The 24,095-nt window shown below is 40.2% G+C and overlaps 1 protein-coding gene across 1 annotated transcript in view; it reads left to right on the forward strand.

The window, feature by feature from the left end:
• The window catches only part of adamts10 (ADAM metallopeptidase with thrombospondin type 1 motif, 10), a 48,686-nt gene that overhangs the window by 6,696 nt on the left and 17,895 nt on the right, over positions 1 to 24,095 (forward strand). Inside the window, exons 2-15 of the mRNA XM_037697985.1 lie at positions 729 to 868; positions 959 to 1,168; positions 6,085 to 6,253; positions 6,572 to 6,774; positions 6,994 to 7,077; positions 10,345 to 10,490; positions 11,979 to 12,022; positions 12,311 to 12,416; positions 14,858 to 15,004; positions 15,235 to 15,376; positions 16,967 to 17,074; positions 18,198 to 18,343; positions 20,913 to 20,976; positions 21,062 to 21,164. Of these exons, the coding sequence (XP_037553913.1) occupies positions 729 to 868; positions 959 to 1,168; positions 6,085 to 6,253; positions 6,572 to 6,774; positions 6,994 to 7,077; positions 10,345 to 10,490; positions 11,979 to 12,022; positions 12,311 to 12,416; positions 14,858 to 15,004; positions 15,235 to 15,376; positions 16,967 to 17,074; positions 18,198 to 18,343; positions 20,913 to 20,976; positions 21,062 to 21,164 (1,812 nt within the window). The remainder of the gene's footprint in view (positions 1 to 728; positions 869 to 958; positions 1,169 to 6,084; positions 6,254 to 6,571; positions 6,775 to 6,993; positions 7,078 to 10,344; positions 10,491 to 11,978; positions 12,023 to 12,310; positions 12,417 to 14,857; positions 15,005 to 15,234; positions 15,377 to 16,966; positions 17,075 to 18,197; positions 18,344 to 20,912; positions 20,977 to 21,061; positions 21,165 to 24,095) is intronic.

Here is a 24,095-nt window from a genome sequence, read left to right on the forward strand (position 1 = left end):
TTACATAACGAAAAAAGTAGCCAAAAGAAGCAAAACACTAGCTAAAAAAAGGCAAAAAATGAGCAAAACTACTTAAAATGATTGCCTAATGGAGCAAAATGGTAGCTAGAAGCTAAAATGAGCAAAACACACTTTTAGCTAAAAGACTAAAACGGTAGCTATAGCTGATAGCTAAAAGTAGCAAATGTTACTAAAAGCTAAAAATAAGCTAAATGGTAGCTAAAGGCTAAAAGTAGGAATGGGTTAACTAAACGTATTAAAAGGCAAGCTAAACGCAAAATATCCAAAAGATTGGAAAAGTAAAATAAGTAAAAGTTTTGCTAAAAGTGGAATTAACAAAAGGCGAACTAAAAGCTAGAAAAAGCAGAATGGTAACTTAAAGCTAAACGCGGCAAAAAGCTAGCTAGAAGTAACAGCACTTTTTCAAGGAATTACAGCAATCCTACTGAAAATATTTGTAAAAATGGCTAAAGATTTTGGTAAAATATTAAAGGTGCAAAAATGTAAAGTCATCCATGTCCTGAATGATCTGAAAGTTGTGATATATAAATGGCTAAAATAACACAAAGCATGCTAAAATAAGTAATTAATTAGCATAAAACTACACAAAAAAAGAACATTTGTTTGAATCCTTAATTAGCATTAGCATTCACACAGTCAGAATTTTGGGTTTTATTTTATTTACCTTTGATTTATATTTAATTCCTACTTTATTTTTACACCTTCAGCTGCTTTCCTGTCCAGCCTGGGCCACTATGAGATCGCCATCCCGGTACGTGTAGGACCAAATGGCGAGATGCTTAATGCAGAAAACACTCATCAACGTCAAAGAAGGCGTCGAAGCACTGAAGACAGACTGCCTGGCTCTGTATTACGGCTTTAAAGAGAATTATATTATCATTATTATATCTGTGTTTTGTGATAGACATCTTTATACAACTCTGCTCTTCTTTTTTAGCTCTTCTACCAGCTCTCCACATCTCAAAACAACTTCCTGCTGAACCTGACGCTGCAGGGAGCACTTTTGTCTCGGCAGTTCAGGGTAGAGTACTGGAAAAGGGGCAGATTAGCCTGGAGTCACCCTTACTCCCCCCACTGTCACTACACGGGACACCTCCAAGACCAGCCGCACTCCAGCAAAGTGGCTCTGAGCAACTGTAACGGCCTGGTAAGACTGAAACCTCACACTGAAGTCCACAGCTGGAGCTAAGTCTGCAGCGCTGATGCAGCAAGTTAGGGATCAGCAACTCCTGAATCCTACTTCAAAGCGTGACATTTGAATCCTCCTGTGAGTCTTAATCCTAAACTGTACTGACCACGGTGGTCTTTTTGGACTTGTCTCTAAAGCTTACCTCAAAGTTAAGTCATCTACAAGGAGGCATTTCATATTCTGAGCTTTTATTTGTACAAATAAAAGGCCACATATAGAGAATGTAAAATATTTAATGCTGCTACTAACAAAATACAAGTTTATTTGTTTTATATCTTATTGCGGGTTTCCATTCTTCTTAGACATTTAAAGGATTTTTGCATTGAAGATACCATGACATTGTCAATGTTTTGGAGTCTTTGTTTTAGTTTTTGTGTGGTACTTCTTGTAACATCTTAGCCTTACAGATGTCATCAGTTGTCCCTGCTTCCAGCTTCATGCTCACCCGTCCTTCATTTGTAATCAGCACAGCTGTTTTCACTCACTAATCACCCTTTCCAGTGACATGCTTCAGGGTTTTTCTCTGTTCTTTGGCTGAGCTTTTTGTTGTTTCTTGGTTTTGCCTGTTCCTGTTACTTCTTACAATCTTCATTTCTTCCAAAAAAGATTTGGAATACTGATTTTTTTTCTAACCACAGTACAAATTTCCATCCAAGATGGCCTCAAGCTTGAAAAAAAAAAGATCTAATCTTTGGACATAGTTAACATTAGGCTTCTTTATTGCCTAGTAAACTTTTAGGTGGTAACTGTGAATGTAACTCCATATTGTAGTGCTTAACAAAGGTTGCCCGGAGTATTTTATTGCCCATGTGGTTCTGTCAGCCGTTGATGAATGACAGATCTGAGAGATCTGAATTTACAGTTATCCAGTTTGTGCTTTCATCTCTGCCCCCTGTGCACAAAAATGCTTCCAGATTCCTTGAATTGTTTAATAATTTTGTGCACTGCAGAGTGTGAAATATAAAATCACCTTTCAATATGTCTTTTGAGGACCGTTGTTTTTAAAGAAGTCAATGTTTTTAAAAAAAAAAAATTGTTAAATACCTTTTGTTAATGTCTTTTTTTGTGGATATCATTTGTTGACATCACGTGTTTGAAACAAAAATTGTACTAAACACATCACTAGCACTAAATAACTCCTGTTGCAGCATTTCTTTGTAGTGGTTTGCAGACCTCAAACTTCTTCCACACTGATGACTTTGCTCTGGTCTCTTGAAGTGAAAAAGGAACTGAGCTTAAATGTGAAGCTCTTAATTTTGCAGTTCATCTACGTTCCATAAAGTTCATTAGATGTGTATCCTGGACACAAGCAGCTGAAATAAGGAGGCAGGGCTTAGCCTTGGAGATGAGATCCATCCAGGAGGAATTTGTAGTAGAGCTGCTTCTCCTTCTCATCAAAAGGGGTCAGCTGAGGTGGTTTAGGCAAATGGTTTGAATACTTTCTGGGCACTTTCCTCTGGGAAGGCAAGCCCAAAACATGCTAGAGGGGCTGGAGAGCATCCATAGAATAGAATGGACCTTTATTGTCATTGCACCTGAGTACAGCAAAATTTGGGTAGAGCTATAAAGTCTGGGTTTCCCTCCTGGACCTGCGTGATACCATTTTTTTGTATGTATATATGTATGGATGTATGCATGTATGGATGAATGGATGAATGGATGATGGTTTGCAAGCCTGACAAACAAATCTGAAAGTAAAACAAGAAATTCAAGTGATTAACTTAAAAAAAATGAACGATGGAAGGAGTCAAAATTAACAAAGTATCACTAAAATATCTAATAATATCAAATACACTGAATGACTGACAAGCTGTTTGTGTTTTGTACCAATCTGGTTATGAATAAACTTTCAAAATGTACAGTTTGTCTTTAAATTTCACTTTCAATATTGACATGACACAACTTTTCAGACTTTATATAGACCCCCGGAAAAGTAAAATTTAGTTGTACGTAAAGTTTGAGAACCTGAAAACCTTTACGTATATCCCGCAAAGTGTCAGCTTCCAAGGCGTTATGGAAAATCCAAGGTAATGTTTGGGAGTGTTTGGAGCTCACTGCAGAAGACACGAACTTCCTTTCTTTCCGATTTTTCTCATGAGGTCATCTCCCCAAGCCACAACAGAGAAGTGGACTCTGTTTGATGATGCTTCCAAGTTGGCACCCATCTGAAGCCTTTGATCAGATTTTCTCAATTGCGGCGCATCATTTTGTCGGCTGAACGCACTCTGCTGTATTCATGGCACCGTGTATCCTCTCACCACAAGCAGCAGGCCCCACAATAACTTTTCAGATGTGCTCACCAAGCGTTCATAAGCCTTCACACGTAATTACTGTTGTTCGAAGCAGCGTGGGCGCTGTGTGTCCACGAGAGCATCACTAACTTCATTATGAGATTAAAGGCGCTTTGAAAGCCGCCGCGGCCAGTCGAGGGCAGACACTCGCTCTGACCGGGACCGACACGTCTGAGCAGAATCAAAGGATGTGTTAGTGTATCTCTCTCTGTTTCACTCACTCATTTTTCTCGCTCTCATTCACCCTTTCATCCTCTCTCGTGTGTTTGTACTCGTGTTTGTTCTGAGCCGCTACTCGGATGGGTCCCATCACGAGGGGGGTACAGTATCGGAAGAGCAACAGGACATGATCCAGTTATGCCTGACTCAGAAAATCTAAGAATAAATATTTCATTAAATATATATTAAATACTTTGCCAGATCACTAACTGTTCATGTTTTTGAAAATGAGGAAATATATTAATCATAAATATATTTTTAAACAGATTCCCCTAAATTTTTTGTTTACATTTAATGTTATTGTTAGCTATTGCAGTGTCATATATGATGTCAGGTGTTGTTACAATGTTATTAATACTTTTTGTGAAACAAAAGATCACTGTGAATGTAATCAATCCCGTGTCAATGCAGACTTGTGCTGCGCTCACCAACTTGTGAAATACCGGATATGCCCTGTAAAATTTAGGAGAAATTGTAATGTTGATCATTTTAACATAGGATATTTTAATTAATAAAATAATAAATACACTAAAGTTAGGGTTTAATGTTTCGCCTTAAGGTTTTATGTAATTCTCTCTCCTTTTTGTAAAGTACCATTTTGGTTACTTCTGATTACTTTATTCCTTGCAACTAGTCTCTTATTCTGTTAGCGTACTTCCTGTTTTATTTTAGTTGGTCCAGTTTCTCTGTCCACTTGTCCCGTCAATCCTGGTTTCTGTCAGCCTCATTGCCGCTCAGCTGTTATTCATTACATCATTATCTTCAGCTTGGTTTCTTCTAGTCTTTCTTGGGTCTCTTCTCAGTCGTATTTCCTGTTGTTACTTTTCTAATCTACTTCACCCTCCTGTTTTTGTCATTTTTTTCAATAAGCTTGGTCATGGGTGGCACAGTGGCTCAGTTGGTAGAGCTGTTGCCTCTCAGCAAGAAGGTCACCAGATCGAATCCCAGCTAGGGATCTTTCTGGATGGAGTTTGCATGTTTTCTCTGTGCATGCGTAGGTTTTCTCTGGGTACTCTGGTTTCCTCCCACCATTAACATGTATGTTAGATTGATTGGTAACTCTAAATTGTCCCTAGGTGAGAGTGAGGGAGTGAATGGTTGTTTGTCTCGTTTGTCTCGATGTGTCCCTGTGATGGACTTGTGACCCACCTCTCGCACAGTGACTGCTGGATATGTGCACCAGTGACCCCCATGACCTGAAAAGAAAGAAGCGGGTAATGATATTGGATGGATAGATGGATGGATGGAAGTTTGGTCATCACCACCTGTCTTCTTGCTTTGTTTTAGTTCTTTACCCAGTCCTTCACAGAACTGTTAGAATCAGCACAGACCATTTTATTTCAGGTACTAGAACAAAATGTATGGAACACCAAAATGCTCAAAATTAAATAAATAAATATGAAATAAGAAAAAAAAATGTTTTGTTCTTTTATTTCATAATGGTGTTTTTCATGATAGCTTATTTATTTCAAAATGGTGTTTTTCATAACTGCTTATTTATTTCATAATAGCGCTTTTCATAACAGCTTATTTAGTTCATAATGCCACTTTACAGCAGAATGACTTCAGCTGTCAATCAACGTCAGTGGGTTGGACCTGCACGCCCACTGGCTCATTCTCACATCCATTAGTTTTCCTGAATACCTGCTCACTGGTACAGCTGTTAATCTTGTTAAATTCAAAGAACTAAAACAGCGAGTCCTCCGTGCACACTCCTGTGCGCGCTCCCCTGTATCTTCTGAGAACATGATCCTTTCAATTCGATCTGCTAAAGTTACCTGAGCTGAACGAAGTTCATGCAACTCTGCCATCTTTCATGACTGTTGACCTAGCAAGTTGCTGCTAGCTGCTATGCTAGCTGTACCAGTGAGCAGGAAAACTAATGGATCATGATGTGAAGGATCAGCCAGTGGGCGTGCAGGTCCAACCCACTGACGTTGATTGACAGCTGAAGTCATTCTGCTGAAAAGTGACATTATGAAATAAATAAGCCGTCATGAAAAACACAGGAACGAAATAAAAGAATAAAAAACATTTTTTTCATAATAATGAGCTTAGATACTTACTGTATTTCATAATGCTTTATTTATTTATTTAATTTTGGGCATTTTGGTGTTCCATAAAACCGGGCACAAAGAGTTAAATAAGTTACCTATAATTTATATCCATCAATAATGATGGATGTAAATTAGTCCCATTGAACTTGTTCTTTAAGGCCGGTTTTCTGTCTAAATATCATTTGAGGCAAAGCTTTGCTTTTTAGTTTCAATATTCATGATCAAATAGTAAATTTCCTTGTTATTCTGTACCTTTGTATACTTTCTACAAATTTATTTATTTGCTTTCCATATGTGTCTTTCACAGCAGGGGGTGATTGTTGCAGGGGGAGAGGAGTACCTGATTGAACCCCTTGTCTCACCAGATAACCAAACGACGATAGAGAGGGGGGAGAGAACCGAGGGGCGTCCTCATGTGGTTTACAAAAGGTCATCACTCCGTCATCAGTACAAGGGCCGGTCCTGCGGGGTCATCGGTAGGACGGATGATAATTACCTTTAACCATAACAAATCAGCAGCAGGTACATTTGTGAACAAAGACAGAAGATTTATGGCTTTAAATTGTTGGTTTTAATTTCGCAGTACATGATTTGTTGCAACAAGTGGCAAAAAAAAAAAAAACAACCCAAAAGTAGCATATTTATGCCAAAAACTAGAATAATAAAACTTTTCTTTTCGTGCGTTTCACTTCTGCCAAGTGAAGTGTGGTGAGGCATCATTCTGGTTGTTTCTCATGTCTTGGGATTTTTCTACTGTCTTTTCTTAAAACATGGATGCTTGTTATCCACCTCAGATGAGAAGCCAATGAAAAGTGCATCATGGTGGCAGCGGACACTGAAGACGCCGCCTCATCATGTGGGCCGAGGCCAGCTGCCTCTGAAGCGCTCGGTGAGCCAGGAGCGCTACGTGGAGACGATGGTGGTCGCTGACAAGATGATGGTGGGTTACCACGGCCGCAGGGACATTGAGCAATACATCTTGGCCGTCATGAATATTGTAAGTTTTACAACACAAAAGGCATGCATGAGGGAATGTGTACTTTTTTAGAGGCAAATTCAAACTTAATACCAGTTTAAAATGCATTTACTTGGTGCTTTTTGTATCTTTTAAATATTTATGCTGAATGAGCCTTATAGCGTTTTCTCATCTATATGTGCTCAACCTGTGCATCAGCCGTTTTTAAGACTGGTCTTTTCTTGTTTCCCTGGAGGTCAGGTTGCCAAACTGTTCCAGGATTCTAGCCTGGGGAATGCAGTCAACATCGTGGTGACACGACTCATCCTGCTCATGGAAGACCAGGTTGGTAACTTTTTAAAAATTGCTTCACTATTCATCATGGATTTTTCTTTTTCTTTTTTTTCTCCTGTGGCTCCAGTGAGATTCTGAGTAGCACAAACAAGTTTATTTCTAATAAATGGTTGGTTTAAGTGTTGGTTCCTGCACCACACCCGGCGGACTCTGTGTGGCTCTTATGAGCAGTTGCTGTAATGACAGAAATGAGAGGATGTAATGAGGCCAGAGAGAGAGAGATGATTGAACGGAGGAGGAAAAGTCCAGGTATGAGGGGAGTTTTGTACCTGTCGTACAGAGCTGCTTTGTGGCCGTTCTTCTCGTTGCTGTGGTGAACAGGGATGTCTGTGACGCATGCCCAGGGTGTAGAAAACCTGTTAGATTTAAACAGTTCTGTAAAACTCCACTGTATATTACCTTCCAAATTGATTTATATACAGTAAGCTTGTGTGTTGCATGGAAAGCAATCGTCTGGTTTAAAGGTCAACTAAAATCAGTCAACATATTTTAACACATTTTGTGACGTGGATCTATTCTGACCCACAATATAACACTGACCCCAGCTGGTTTAAGTTTACAAAATGCTAATAGAACAGTCGAACAAGGTCAGAATGAAAACGTGAACAATTTAAGCAACCGTTACAATAATTTTATGCATTCATAACCACTGATTTATATTTTTAATAAGAAGTGTTAGAAACAAAAAAGCTATTAGTCTTAACCTGAGCTCACCAGCAAGTGCCCAGTGGTCAAGCTTTGGGTCCTGGAGTTTGGCTGGGCCAAACCGAATATAAAATAACAGGAAGCCACTTCCTGTAGACCCACCCCCTGTGGAGAGTCGTCCAGGTCGGTGCAATGCAAGCCATTCAGCAGGCGAGGGCTGGGCCCAGGCTGTTCTGATTCCTGGTGACATCATCTGGCTCTAAGGATGAATGTCACCAAACTGACATCAGAACATCTTGTGTATATATTTGTATACTGCAGAATGTGGTAATTGGTTTACACAGTCATGTTCCCAGTTCAATTTCTCTGAGCGTTATACTGTGTTTATCTCTTCTGAAACTACAAATGGGAAAAGAAAATGGCTCGTGGCAAACTTTGGTAAAATGCATCTTTTCACTTTTGAGATTAATGTTCTTATGCAAAGCACCTGACAAAGAAATAAATATTGCATCTGGGACTACAAACAATGATGTCAGTATCTGAATTGTTTATTTTATAATTATAATTTTTCAAAAGCTGTATATTCTTCATGTTACACTATGCTGAAGTTGCTGAATGTTACTAGAACCGCCTTCTTCCACTTGCGTAATATCACTAAAATTAGAAACATCTTATCTAAAAATGATGCCGAAAAACGGGTTCATGCAGTTGTCACGTCTAGAAACTACACTGGACTATTGCAATGGTTTATCTGTTTGTCCAAATACTTCTTTAAACATCTTCAGTTGATCCAAAATGCTGCTGCCAGAGTCTTAACTGGAGTTAGTGGGAGAGATCGTATCTCTCCAGTTTTAGCTTCTCTCCATTGGCTCCCTGTCAAATCCAGAACTGAATTCAAAATCCTACTTCTAACCTACAAAGCTCTCAACAACCTGGCTCCATCTTATATTACAGATCTTACTGTTCCATATTTTCTTAACAGAGCACTTTGCTCTCAGACTGCAGGTTTACTTGTGGTTCCTAGAGTTTCCAAAAGCAGAATGGGAGGAAGATCTTTCAGTTATCAGGCTCCTCTCTTGTGGAACCAAATTCCAGTTTGTGTCTGTGAGGCTGACACATTGTCCAGTTTTAAGACTGGGATTAAGACTTTCCTATTTGATAAATCCTATAGTTAGGGTTGGCTTGTTATTCTGCTATAGGCTTAGACTACTAGAGGACAAACTGACCTCATTCAGGTCTTTCTTGTAAATGAGTCCTCGATGCTCAATGGGATTAACCTGTCAAAATAAAGGTTGAATTAACAAATAAACAAATTGTTACAATGGAATAGTTTTCATTTGATACTATTTCTATCTTAACATGTGATTCTTTACCTACCATTGTGTATTTTTCTACTAAACCCAGCCGGTCAGAGCAGATAGCCGCTTGTCCTGAGTCTGGTTCTGCTAAAGGTTTCTTCCTCATGAGGGAGTTTTTACTTTCCACTGTCGCCTTCATGCTTGCTCAAGATGAGAGTTCTGTGATGGAGTTAAGTTCAAAGCAGGCTGTTCCTCAGATAAATAATGTTAACACACACACTATATATATATATATATATATATATATATATATATATATATATATATATATATATATATATATTGAATGTTTCTGTTCAGTGCCCTGAGATGACTTCTGTTGTGACTTGGCGCTATATAAATAAACTGAATTGAAATTTAATTGAATTGAATTATCATGCTAAAAACAGCCTCACAGACTCAGTTGCATGGCTGCAGACTTTTTTGTGATGTAAGAGAATGACTGGAGAATATGACAGAGCAAGAGTCCCCATCTGACCACAAGGCATGAGTTCAGCTCATAAAAAAGTCCATGACCTTAGCAGCTTGGCTCAGGGAATGACTGAAACACTTGACTACCTGGTAAATGACCTCATGAATTTGCCGAGATGGTGCAGCCTGTTCCGTCAATTATTACAGTGCGGCTTTGAGGTTTCCTCTTTAGTTGTCTTGTTAAGGAACATTTATGATTCATGCTGCCTTAAAATAATCCTCAAAGTTTGCCGCCCGGATGTGTTTGTTATCTGAACGAGTAAAGAAGTAAATGTTAGTTTCATTAGTGGTGGGCCAGCATTAGTGTTGTTATTCTTATGCTATGAACCTCCGAGGCAGAGCAGTTTCTGCTAGCGGTTTTGTTTCTGGTTTCCAAGTACAAAAAGCAAGTTGTCCCTGGAAAGGAAAAGCGAGGCCAGCAGTGGGCCCAGGGAAGAGGGACTGTGGGATGAGACAATTACCAGTTATGTCACCACATGCATTCCTGGGTTACGAGTTCTCGCCAGCTGTGGCCAGCAAAGCACTGCTTCTGCTCCTCCTCTACGCAGCCTCATAATGCAGTGAAGCTGCAGAGATTTATTGGATAGAAGTAACAAACTAGTGAAAAATTAACACTTGATGGTTTCTGTTATCAAAGCATTATTCAGCTAACATGGGATTGTTGGAATATCTGAAAATGTAAAGAGATGCACCATGTTTTGCTTGTGAAGAAATGCTTAAATGCATACCTTTAATCTCCAGGCATGTCTTTAAATCTGCATTCATCTTTTTTTTCCTCCATCAGCCAACGTTGGAGATCAACCACCATGCAGGGAAGTCTCTAGACAGCTTCTGTAAGTGGCAGAAAACCATCCAGCACCGCAGCAGCTACGGGAACGCCATACCAGACAATGGCATTGCTCACCATGACACTGCTGTGCTTATTACTAGGTAAAGCAAAAATAAATAAATAGCTTTATTTCTTATAAAGATTAAACATTGTTTGGTGCGCTGAAACAAAACCCTCTGCAGTTTCTTCTAAAAATAATGTTTTTTCTGCTTAGAAAAAGCTAAAACAGCATTTCCTCTAAGCTGATTTCTTACATTCCCAGCCCCTTTCGTCATGGGTTGTCTCCGAGCCAAGTTCAGCAGAGCTGGGCTGTATCTTGTCCTGTTTTAGGTGCTTATAGACGAGGACTTTACACACACTGCAGAACCTGGTGGGAGCATGCAAAAGACAGACATGAGGGTACGAAATACAGTGACAGATCTATTCCCTTGAAAAGATTTCTAGATTATATGGAAATGAACAATTTGAAGAAAGTTGACTTGGATCTGAATGCACTGTTGATGTCAGTGTCACATTTTTCTTCATCTATTTTTTTATTAACTCTAATACCTCAGTTACAAATGCGTTTTGGGGTAAAACAGAAAACAACACCGCAGTGAGGTCAGAGTCTTCTGAGTGCAGTGAAGCTGAGCATAGCTGCTACAGTTATAGTTCACAAGTTGCAAGAGGTTTACTCCACTACAGAACACAGAACATAACACCAAAGTCCATGCTCAATAGTCCAGGTATAAAATCCAACATTCAGTCAGGTCATCTGGACGGTTTCTTTTTTTGTGCTGAGACGTTTCGCCCTCCATCCGTAAGGCTTCATCAGTCTGAGGAAACACCAGACAAAATGGATTCTCCCCCAACAGCTTACTCCAAAGCTGTTTAACTGTTTTTTCCACTTTGGAGTAGGCTGTTGGGGGAGAATCAGTTTTGTTTTCTGGATGGAGGGCAAAATGTCTCAGCGCTAAAAAAGAAAGTTCAGATGACCTGACTGAACATTGCTGGATTTTATGCCTGGATTATTGAGCATGGACTTTGGTGTTTTGAACCAGTTTGACATGACTGTCGACGAGGTAGAGGGCGTGCCCCAGAGACCATCTTAGCACCAACATAACTGTTTTTTTCCCACTTTGGAGTAAGCTGTAGGTGGAGAATCAGTTTTGTTTGATGATTCCTCAGACTGATGAAGCCTTCTGGATGGAGGGCGAAACGTCTCAGCACAACAAAAAAAAAGAAAAAAAGAAACCGTCCAGATGACTTGCAAACATAACCTTGTTTTACAACCATATTTGTAAAGAAAAAGATGTACCATATTTTCCGGCGTATAAGTTGCTCTGGAGAATAAGTCGCATCAGTCAAAAAAAAAAACATCATGAAGAGGAAAAAAAACAAACGAGTAGCTTTGGTGTATAAGTCACATTTATTATGCGTCACCGCTGACCCGTTGTGTTTGTTATGCGTTTATTTAATGGTCAAAACAGCTTCATTTTGCTTGGACGGTGCAGCACCATCCATCTATCCATCCATTGCGGCTGGAGCCACTAGCTCTCCAGCGCTCCTCCGCATTACAGTAATGCCCAATTATTGTTCCTTTTCCACAGGTATGACATCTGCATTCAAAAAAACAAGCCCTGCGAAACTTTAGGTAATATTTACTCACACAAATGTACAACTGAAGTTTACCAATTATTAAATAAGACAACATGCATCAAGGCTGCACCTATTATTCGAACTGGTCTTCAAAGAGATAGAAATAATTTATGACTGTAACAAACAGGAGAATGTGTTGAAATTTATTAACCATAAACCCATCAGCTTGATTTGAGTAAAATTTCAGTGTGGGGTTTGTCGGTGAAGATTCAGTCCAGGTGTTTTTCTGCGTGCAGAAAAGCACATTCTTTATATTTCTTTTGAATATTCGCCTGTTTGTCAGGTCTGGCTCCAGTCGGCGGGATGTGTGAACCAGAGCGGAGCTGCAGCATCAACGAGGACATCGGACTGGGAACAGCCTTCACAGTCGCCCATGAAATCGGACATACGTAAGCAACACTCCAGAAAAACATCTTCACCTCTGAAGCATCTTGAACGTCAAAATAGACAACTTTATTTGCAGTGATACGTCACAAGTGGTTGTGAATCTGTTTCGTTACACACATCAAATACATGAGCATACTGGGGCTTTAGTGTCTTGACTTTAAATTATATGAAGTTGAGAGACTGAAGTCTAAGCTCAGATCTTCCCATAGGAGGATGGACGCCATTTTTCCTGAGCTACATTAATCCCAGTTCTTTTCTCAAACAAGAAAGTCAAGGATGCATTAGTTAAATAATTCCCAAACCTTTTATATATCAACAGCAAAGACATGTGTCTCTGACTTTTGCTGGTTGAAGCATACAAATAAGACTTAAATGACAACATTAAAAACCTAAATAACTTATATAATTGTTATTCATTGATGGGTACGGTTTTCCCTTTTTATCACTTATGGTAAAGACCTTTATTTCCATCTTGAGGATTTCTGGGTAATTTTTGAATTAGAACCGGCGTGGGCATAAATAATCTTCAGACTACTCCTTTTTTGTTTTGTTTTACATTGCTAATGTAACTGTTATTGTTAATTGAATATGTAATCAAAACAAAATCATTCTTTCGTTGAAAGTTTAATTCTACTTGCTCAGTATTTCTGTGTCCCTTTCACTTGTGTTTGCAAACCGCATTAACAAGTACTTATGGTGGCAGATGGTGGAGCCATCAGCTTTTCTGATGTTTTAAACAGACGATCAAACACTCATTCAGACTCTATACTATTTACAGTAACAGAAACCAGACAGTATTCAATAATATAGTAAATGTATGCACAATTCTGTTGCTCCAATACAATCCCCAGTTATCCTGATGTATGCTCAATAATCCAGGTAGACAAATCTAAAAAAAAGTTAAGTCTGGTCCTTTGGACATTCAAAAAAACAAAACAAAAACTAAAAAATTATAGAAACGTCCAGAGGACCAGACTTAACTTTTTTAGACAATCCCCAGTTGTTTTTAATTATGAAATAACTTGCTCTGACATTACAGTACTGTGTTGGATTGAGTGGCTGTTTGCGGTGAAGAGTATACGATAAGTGAAAAACACACCAACAGGATGAAACTGCAGAGAATAAAGATTTCAGAACTTTTGTATATTTTCGAGCTTAAACAGTTTTAGTGAGTTTTTGCTGTTTGTTCAGGGAGAAAAATGAAACAGAAGAGCAGGAAGTAATTGTAGTCAAAAGGGACATCGGGATTCCCCACACAAGAGTGGAAGGTTTTCAATTAAATATTTTACACTACAAAGAGGCTGGAAATTAAACACTTGACCCTGTAATTGGAAAACTACCTCCCTTCTAATGGGTCCGAGCTATACCCTTAAAAATATTTTTATAGTACTTTTGGGCTGACATAACATAGCTTATCAGTTGTGCAGGTTGGGATGCGAGAGGATGGATGGTGTCATCACAGTTGTTGTTGTTCCTCTTTATGCCATTACATCTCAAGGTCATCATTCTGCACCCAGCTTTTTAAATTTAATCTGTGTCAGATTAAATTTAACCAATCAGAGGTTACCTACACACTGTCTCACATTAGATGCACGCATACACACACTCGTAAATTGGTGTATCATCTGCAAAACAAGGAATCAAAGGTTTTATTTGCAAAAGCCAAAAGATGCAAATTCAGCAAGAACAATTTTGGTCCCAGGATGTATCCTTGAGGATCTTTACTTTTGTGAAGTTGAAAAAGACGAGACATTTCCCATTTTTACTTTAAAAGATGTATGCTGAATAGTATATGAAGTACTGAAGGATATTACCATGGATCCAAACCTGACGGGATTCAGAAGAATCCTGCAATCAACCCCATCAAAAGCTGTGCAGAGGTCCAAACGTTTCAAAACGACAGTTATCTTTATCCAAGAACAAAAAACAAGTCATTTGAAAAAGCAGCACTGTACATAAGCATTTATTTCTTGAAAATTTAAAAGAAACTACAGCGTGGGAATTGACCTGTAATTATCTAGATCAGGATAATCAAGATACTTTTTTAAATAGGTAATTTGTTTTAAAAGTCCAAATGGTTTTCAAAACTCACTTTTTTCAGAGTTGTTTTTCAGACATCTTCAGATAAGTGAAGGACTTGAGGTATTATGTTTTTAAAAGCCATCACAAGTCCAGTCCAGTAAAGGACAAACAGCAGGTTAGATTCCCTGTTGTACTCAGATGATTTTATTAAAGCATCTGATTTAAATTCTTTGACCCAAGGTCAAACGTGTAGGTGAACACATCTGGGACTGGGGACTGTAATAATTCATGCGCCTGTTGTTTCGATTCCCTTTAGTTATCCGCAGTGACCTTTTTTCCACTGTCCCCATTGCTGCTGCTGGGTAATAATACCCACCCACATGGCCTCAAAGTGTTGTCACTGTATCATCTTGGGCTTTAGGTTTGGGATGAACCATGACGGCATGGGGAACGCTTGTGGATCTCGCAGCCAGGAGACTGCCAAGCTGATGGCTGATCACATCACCATGAAGACAAACCCATTCATTTGGTCCGCCTGCAGCCGGGATTACATCACCAGTTTCCTGGAGTGAGTCAGGCACTCAGATATCTGCAATGCCACAAATAAATTGATAATTGCAGATTTTAGAGAAAAACATTCTTTAAGACAATTTTTTATGGTCAGAGAAAACATCTGTGTTTAATCAGCTTTAATCTGTTCAGTGTTTCAACAAGACATGCTGTATTCATAGGAGAAAAAAGTGAAACATGAGCAGTTTTTGGACTTATTTGCATGTTTCCTCCTCTGATGTGTTTTAGCTCGGGTATGGGTTCTTGTCTGAACAACGTACCACCAAAGCAGGAGTTTGTGTATCCAACAACGGCGCCAGGTCAGACCTACGATGCGGACGAGCAATGTCGCTTCCAATACGGCATCAGATCTCGGCAGTGTAAATATGCGGTGAGCTCACAAATGTAATCCAACTTTATCCATCTTTTAGTATCGTTTCATATAATTGGTGAATACAACCTTCCTTCCACTGCAAACATTACCGAGCAGGCATGTAAAACAAAAGTTGCTTCCATAATATTCTACAAGGGTTATGGGTATGTTAACAATAAATATCCATCTATCCGTTATCTTTACCCGCTCCTTCTTCATGGAGTTTACTGGACTGTACTTATAGAACGCCTTTCTATCTTATCAAGACACTCAAAGCTCTTTACAAAACAATCTGCACCCTCATTTACCCATTCATGCAGCACTCTACTATATCTATACAAAGACTAATCAGTGCTTTATCACATTCATACACTGATGGGACACACATCGGAGGCAATGAGGCGTTCAGTGTCTTGCCCAGGGATGCTTCGGCATGCGACTGCTGGTGGATTCAAACCCTCAACTCTTGCATTGGATGGTGACTGCTCTAACCACTCAGTCACAGCTGCCCGGGGTCACTGGTGCTATCCAGCAGTCACTGTGTGAGAGACGGGGTACACCCTGGTTGCACATCAATCAGTACCACATAGAGACAAACAAGAACAACAACCATTCACTCTCTCCCTCACACTTTGTGGCAATTTAGAGTTACCAATCAGCCTAACATGGATGTTTTTGGTCTGTGGGAGGAAACCGGAGTACCCGGAGAAAACCCACACATGCACCGAGAGAACATGCAAACTCCACCCAGAAAGGTTCCTGACCAGGATTCCATTCGATGATCTTCTCGCTGAAAGGCAACAGCTCTACCAACTGATCCACCGTGTCACTCAACACTGAACAATAGTACATTTGTGCCCGTTTGATCATTTATTTATACATTAAAAGTTACATTTTTGCACTAGGTTGTAACTATTGGCGACTCAAAATTGCGAGAAAATGTGTAAATATTCTGGTGCAGTCTTCCCAAATTCTGAGTGATTTCAACCATTGGGCCATGCAGCTTTTCATGGCTTATTTTTATGCAAACCATATTCTAGGCCATGTTCATCATTTCATTACTCACCTCTGCCCACATCATACCCGACTTTGTCTGCTTTGTACCCACCTCTGTGTCAAAGATGACCTCGGATCCAAATCCAAATATCATGGCAGTAAATATTTTTTGTAATCCAAAGCTATTTCATTTTTTTTTCGCAGTAATTATCAATTTGTCCACTCAAACTAACAATCATTGATCCAACTGCTGAATCTTTCATCCAAAATCTTCTGGCTTTCTCCTTTAAATATGTGATCCAGCACATTTTGCTATACTTTCACATAATAGCATCCCCTTTAGTTCATGGTCAAGTTTTACAAGGCAGCTTGAGAGTGATCGGACATCTGGAACAGCGAGCAGCTTTATAGACTCATTATCCATATTATATAGTCAGCATATGCACACAATAAAACATGACCCCATGTGTTGAAGGCATCTCTGTAAACGAAGAGATGAAGGTGAACAAGGGTTTCAGTTCTTGTGCCTTTGTACTGATCATAAATAAAAACAGCAACACGTCTCCTTCCTCTAAGTTTGTTGTGAAGGATTTCGTTCTTGCTAACACGCAGGAAGTCTGCAGCGAGCTTTGGTGCATGAGCAAGAGCAACCGCTGCATCACCACCAGCATCCCCGCTGCAGAGGGAACCATCTGTCAGACCAACACCATAGAGAAAGGGGTGAGTACTGATAGTTGAAGGTTAAAGCTAAAACAATATGTAGTTTGAATGATCATCTGAAACTAAATGTTATTCAAATAGAATTTAAACAACTTTTAAGTTTTGTGTAATAAAAGTACATTATTAAACATTTACCAGAAACATGCATCCTGAAGAATCATATTTGCACTGTATTTTATTATTCTTTGCTCTATTTTTATTTCAGAACTATAATTTACTGTATATTATCATTTCTAAGTGTTGTCATAGTGGTTGAATTAATTCATTCATTCAACTTTTATTTAAACAGATAATCACATTGAGCCTCTAAGACTCATTTAGAAGGGAGATCTGTTTAGACGGACAAAAAAGTAACGAAAGTGACACATGTATAGGATTTGGAGGCAAATAAAAGAAAATAGAAATAATCCTATCAAACTCTCACTCCTTGGCCGAGGAGAGAAAGCCTGAGATTGAAAAAAACATCCCGCACATAGTGACGTAGACATTCCGCAGGGGAGAGGAGACGACAGGAGCGGTGATCGTGTCAAGGACACTCCTGAGGCACTGTAAGAGTTTTGATAAGAATGATATAGTCAGTCAGTTCCCTCTGGTGAGATCCGTAAACTTTCTCGTACCGAGGTCGACCTGAAACGGCGCCAGAGAGAATTCGAAGTCCTGAAATGATGACAAAGTTTATTCAGCCGGGTCCCTCCGATAGGTCCGCAGATTTCTTGGGTGGGAAATTCCATTCTGTGTTCGTCTGCTCCTCCTTCTTGTCCTCCCAAACCAGCTGGTCAAAGCAGATGACCGTTTGTCCTGAGCCTGGTTCTGCTGGAGGTTTCTTCCTTTAAAAAAGGGGAGTTTTTCCTTTCCACTGTTGCCACTGTGCTTGCTCAGGATGGGAGACTGCAACGAAGCCAAGATTCAACTAGTCTGCTGGATTCCTTAGATATATAACTTTACTAATTGGCTTTTATGCATGTGAATGTTTCTGTAAAGTGCCCTGAGACAACTTTGTTGTGATTTGGTGCTATATAAATAAACTGAATTGAATTGAATTGACAAGAACAAGTGTGTGAATATGTCTGAGTATGAACTGTACTTGTGATGTTGATACTTTTTATGCCTGTGTGTGGTGCAGTGGTGCTTTAAGAGGATGTGCGTTGCTTACGGCACTCGTCCGGAGGGTGTGGATGGAGGTTGGGGTCTGTGGTCACCGTGGGGGGAGTGCAGCAGGACTTGTGGAGGAGGGGTCTCCTCTTCAGTCAGACACTGTGACAGCCCCAGGTACAGATCATCTGAAATAAAGACAAGACTTTTATTCCACATCTCCATTAACCGTAATACTAAAATTGCTTCAGAATATCAAACCAGCTGTACATGTGAAACTAGTGGTGCATGCATTCATACTGAACCATCATGGTGAACACTTTTGACATGAATACATAAAACCACAAAAATGTTTGTCACAGAAGATCGTGGTTCCTGTGCAGAAACAGACGTGTTATATTTAGCATTTTAACAGCCACGACAGAAAAAAAGCAATAGAAGAAACTAAAGTGCTCTACAGCAAACAAAGCAGCAATTGTTTTGGTTCAGATTAGCACATAGCAACTTAAAGACCTGCATATTTGTTTCAAGTCAGCTCTGAGGAAAAGTTTCCTGGTCATAATTTGAAGCAACAGAGTCACGTGGTGCATATATGGCAAGCAGTTAAATTATATATTACTTGCTTTGAAACTTCGCAAGGCATTTCATTTTATCCATCCATCCATTCTCTTCCGCTTATCTGGGGTCGGGGCGCGGGGGTAGCAGCCTAAGTAGGGAGGCTCAGACTTCCCTCTCCCCAGCCACTTGGGCCAGTTTCTCCAGGGGAATCCCAAGGCGTTCCCAGCCAGCTGAGAAGCATAATCCCTCCAGCGTGTACTGGGTCTTCCTCTGGGTCTCCTCCCAGTGGGATGTGCCCAGAACACCTCACCACTGGCTCCTCTCGACGTGGAGAAGCAGCAGCTCTACTCCGAGTCCCTCCCGGATGACCGGGCTTCTCACCCTAACGCTAAGGGAGAGCCCAGACGCCCTGCGGAGAAAACTCATTTCAGCCGCTTGTATCCCAGATCTTGTTCTTTCGGTCACAACCCAAAGCTCGTGACCATAGATGAGGGTAGAAACGTAGATCGACCAGTAAATTGAGAGCTTCGCCTTTTGACTCAGCTCTCTCTTCACCACGACAGACCGGTACAGCGCCCGCTTCACTGCCGATGCTGCACCTGTCTGCCTATCGAGCTCACGCTCCATTTTTCCTCATTCATGAACAAGACCCCGAGATACTTCAACTCCTCCACTTGGGGCAGGACCTCCTCCCCGACCCGGAGAGGGCACTCTACCCTTTTCCGGCTCAAGACCTTGGCCTCGGATTTGGAGGAACTGATCCTCATCCCAGCTGCGTCACACTAGGCTGCAAACCGCTCCAGCGAAAGCTGTAGATCACGACCTGATGAAGCCAATAGGACCACATCATCCACAAAAAACAGAGAAGCGATCCTAAGGTCACCAAAACGGATCCCCTCAACATCTTGGCTGCACCTAGAAATTCTGTCCATAAAAGTTATTAACAGAATCGGTGACAAAGGGCAACCTTGGCGGAGTCCAACTCTCACTGGGAATGAGCCTGACTTACTTCCGGCAATGCAGACCAAGCTCTGACACCGGTCATACAGGGACCTAACAGCCTGTATCAAAGGGCCTGGTACCCCATACTCCCAGAGTACCCCCCACAGGGCTCCCCGAGGGACGTGGTCGAACGCCTTCTCCAAGTCCACAAAGCACATGCAGACCAGTTGGGCAAACTTCCTCACACCCTCCAGGACCCTGCTGACAGTGTAGAGCTGGTCCAGTGTTCCACGACCAGGACGAAAACCGTACTGCTCCTCCTGAATCCGCAGTTCGACTATCATTTTATTTATTATTTATTTTCACGTTGAAAGATGTGCTGTATATTCTTTTTACTTTACATTAGGCCCAGGCCAAATTATCTGAAGCAAAAAATAGTCATTGCAAAAATAGTGCTTAGTTTTATTTGCTTTATGTAATTTTTTAGCCCAATAGATAGAAAATTTGTCACATGTACTGAACCGTGGCTTGATTGTATGATGCACTGTAAGAACATCCTGGATGAGCTTCTCAGCTGTAGGTTTATACTAAATACATGACTTTAATATTAAACTGCTTTAATAGCAACATCCATTTGCTGTAAAGAAGATGAGTTTTTGCAAACAGGACTTCTCCCCAAAATAAAAAGGACCTTGAATATGCAGGTTAAAATGAGAGAAAAGTGTGAACAATCTTATTAAATTCTGCTTTGTTTTTGTCTCTTGGGCTTGAAAACTGTTGGAAAAAAACTCTTCTTCAAACTCCATCCAGAACAAAAAAGTGGCATTATGTAAATGAATGGTGGTGGAGTCTGAAAATCATTGCAGAGCAGCTAATCTTTAGCCTCGATGTCAGCAGATGCCTCATCTTGAACCACTTATGAGAAAATGGACTGACCCAAATCTGAGGCCAACAGTTTTCCCATATTTCATTTCAGAGCATTATTATTTTATTTTTTTTTAACGTTTTGCTTTGGTTTGAATCTGATGAAATTAGCTGAATGTTTTGCAGAAGGTAGCTGTTTAACTGAAGCTGCTTTTTAATTTTTAATTTTAAATAAATTTAGTGATGCTCTGTTAGTCCATTCTGATGGAGAGGCTTGAAATTCCTCCATAAAGTTAAAGTCAGAAGTAATTTTATGGTGATGTGATGGGGTCAAACTAAACTCGTATGTTTCCGACTGACTGGTCCAACTGTGTCCCTGCAGGCCAACCATTGGTGGAAAATATTGTCTGGGGGAAAGGAAGCGATTCAGGTCCTGCAATATTGACGTGAGTTCTGCTTCTTGTAATCCTCACTATTATCAGTTCACCTGTGCCAATCGGTCAAAACATTAAAAATGAAATGTGTTCAAAGGAGTGCGCTGCTGGCTCCCGGGACTTCCGAGAGATTCAGTGCTCCGACTTTGATAACATTCCCTTCCGGGGAAAGTTTTACACCTGGAAACCTTACAGAGGAGGTGAGTGAGAAACACTGATGTGGGCTTATTATTAATAATCTGAGGTTTGCTGTCTGTCAGACATCTTAAATTGGTGTGATTACATTTTGAGATTTTAATTCAAATCTGCACTGCTTCACAAATTATTTTGTTAAAGGAACAAACACAGACACGGGCAAGACATTCACCTTCACTGGCGAGTGATAACAGATGACCACTGTCGTGCGTGTTTTCGTGTCTGCTCTTGTTTTGATTAAGTCATAACTCGTGTCTTGGTATGATAATCCTTTATTAGAATCAAATAACTTTTCTTCCTGGTTTGGATCAGCACTGAGGTGTTTATTAAAGTCAGATTTAGGCTACACCCAACAAATCAAACTGGATTGGACTCTTGTTTTAAAAGAATCGAGCCTGTATACTGTATTTTTCAAACTATAAGGCACACTTAAAATCCTTTAATTTTCTCAAAAATCGACAGTGAGCCTTATCTATTAATTCTAGATGTGCTTACTGACTTCGAATAGACTTTATGTAGTTCACGGCGCTCAAAAATGTGTATTGTTTTGCATTTTATGTGTTACAACTGAACAATGTAGAGAATTATTGTGAATGACTTGAATAAAGTTTGACTTATCTGACCGTTTTGTTTTGCTTAATGCACCTTACAATCCGGTGCACGTTATAGTTTGAAAAATACGTTTTTTTTGTTAGAGATTATTTATATTTTTAAAATAAACAGATTTATAATCTGATTAAACGTGAAGTCGTGCCTCGCTCGTGTGTTTAAAGACTGAGCTGAAGCTGCAGACTCTCCTTCCAGTCTGGCCTGCAGATGCTGGCTGCAGACTGCGCACACGTCCCAGAATTCCTTGCAGGAATGCCTTGTTCCCGATGAGCACTTGAGGCCTGAAACTGGACTTGAAAATATAAAAAGTTTTAGCAACATTGCGTTTAATCAGGTGGTGCTGCAGAAACATAATGACTTTCAGAGAAGTTTAGATGTTTGAATCCCACTACAGGCAACAAGTGTTCTTTTCATCAGTCAGCTGATATTCCAACAGAAATCCCTCGCAGCTGTTTAAAATGGGAAAAGTGCCAAAATCTTTCCATGCCGAAGGCCAAAAACAGCCCAGCCTCCAACCCTTTTGGCACAGTCCTCAGATCTTCAGTTTAACTTTCACCTTTTCACTTTGACCCTCGTGTTTAGTGGAGACTGCTTCCTTTTATATCATTCCTCTCTCCTTCTTTTCTCACTTTTAACATTTTACCATCCCCGCTTTTTTTTTTGTATCACCATTATGCAACAGCTTCTACTCGTTTCAGTTCAGACATGGAAAACAACCTTTTTTCTCTCGGCTCTGGCAGCCAAATTAAGTAAAAAAAATAAAAAAAAATCTCTTGCACCTTTTTTTTTTCTTCCTCAAACATTCTGCTCCATGTTCAGTCCAGCAGCCTTCAACCTTCACAGTCCAGACAGAACACACCTGAGAGCTACATTTGGAAACTCGGCACCATGGGAATTGTAGTTTTCCATAGTATGACCAGTTTAAGTTCAACCGGTGCATTCTCACTTCTCCTCCCAGCACAAACTGTACTTTCTTCAGAGCTGCTAAGCAAACAAATATTGTTGTCAAAAGTCCTTCAGGTAGGAAGGTTTGGGTCAGCTTCAAATATAAATTAAAACGTTTTGCAATGTTTCACACTTTAATATGTGTACCTGCACAAACCTAAGGATTTTTCAATCTCCTACAGTCTAATTTAGGTGGTTTTGTGCAATTTGTAGCCTCGGTTTCCTGTTTTTAGCTGACAGGAGGGGCACCGAGTGTGGTCTTCTGTTGCTGGAGTCCATCACTTTCAAGGTTGGATGTGTTGTGAGGTCAGAGATGGTTCTGCAGCCCTTTGTTGTAACCAGTCTGCCCATTCTCCTCTGATCAACAAGGCATCCTTGTCAACACAGCTGCCAGTCACAGGATAGTTTCTCCTCTTTTGGACCATTCTCTGTAAACTCGAGAGGGTTGTGCATGAAAAGAACCACATCATGTATAAAGTCACGCTAACCCCCTTGTTGTCCTGTTCCGATCCTCAGATGAGCTTCAGCAAGCCGTCTTCATTACGTCTAGATGTGTAAATGCATTGAGCTGCTGCCATGTGATTGGCTGATTAGCTATTTAAACGGTCAACCTGCCAAGTTGGTGGTTTGAGCCTGGCTTCCCCTGAAACATGCCGAAGTATCCTTGGACACTGAACCTCAGGTTGCTCCAGTCTACAGATCAGTGTGTGAGAACTGAGTGGTCAGTGAGCGTTTTGCAAATACCATTTATACTTTGATTTGCTGATTAGCTATTTGTCACAACAAGTCACTGGACACTTGTTCCTAATAAAGCGTCCTGTTAGTGTTTATGTATACACTAGTGCCTCGCTACTTTGCAGTTCGTTTATCGCGGACTCGCTCTATTGTGGTTTTTCAAAATAAGATTGGACATGACACACAACTGGTTGATGGATGGATGGATGAGCCGCACGACCGGCATGGCATTTTTATTTAAAATGAATTATTTTAAAGTATTTAGTGCCTGCTGCACCTTTGTGCAGCCCATACTGCAGGATAAACTTCCTGCTGCAGCTGATCAGCTGTTCTGCATGCAGAGCTGAGAAGTGGGCGTGGCCAAGAGTGCTTGCAGGTGGCTGAGAGCAGCGGAGGCAGAGAGCTGAAATCATGACATGCTGTGCTCTTTTAGAGCATTTAGAGTTTAGAAACACTGTTTAGAATATTGCAAGAGTGTGGGAAGGGTTTAAAACACCTTTATAGAGATAGCGATAGATAGATATACTAAAATAAAACTATTACTTACTACTTTTACTACTATTCCTATTTTGTGGTTTTCCACTTATCCCTGGTCTTCAGGGTACAGATCCCCAGCGATAAACGAGGGACTAATTATATATATATAT

The sequence above is a fragment of the Nematolebias whitei genome, chromosome 3, assembly GCF_014905685.2.
Source record: "Nematolebias whitei isolate Nwh7 chromosome 3, NemWhi1, whole genome shotgun sequence".
Classification (NCBI taxonomy): Eukaryota; Metazoa; Chordata; class Actinopteri; order Cyprinodontiformes; family Rivulidae; genus Nematolebias; species Nematolebias whitei.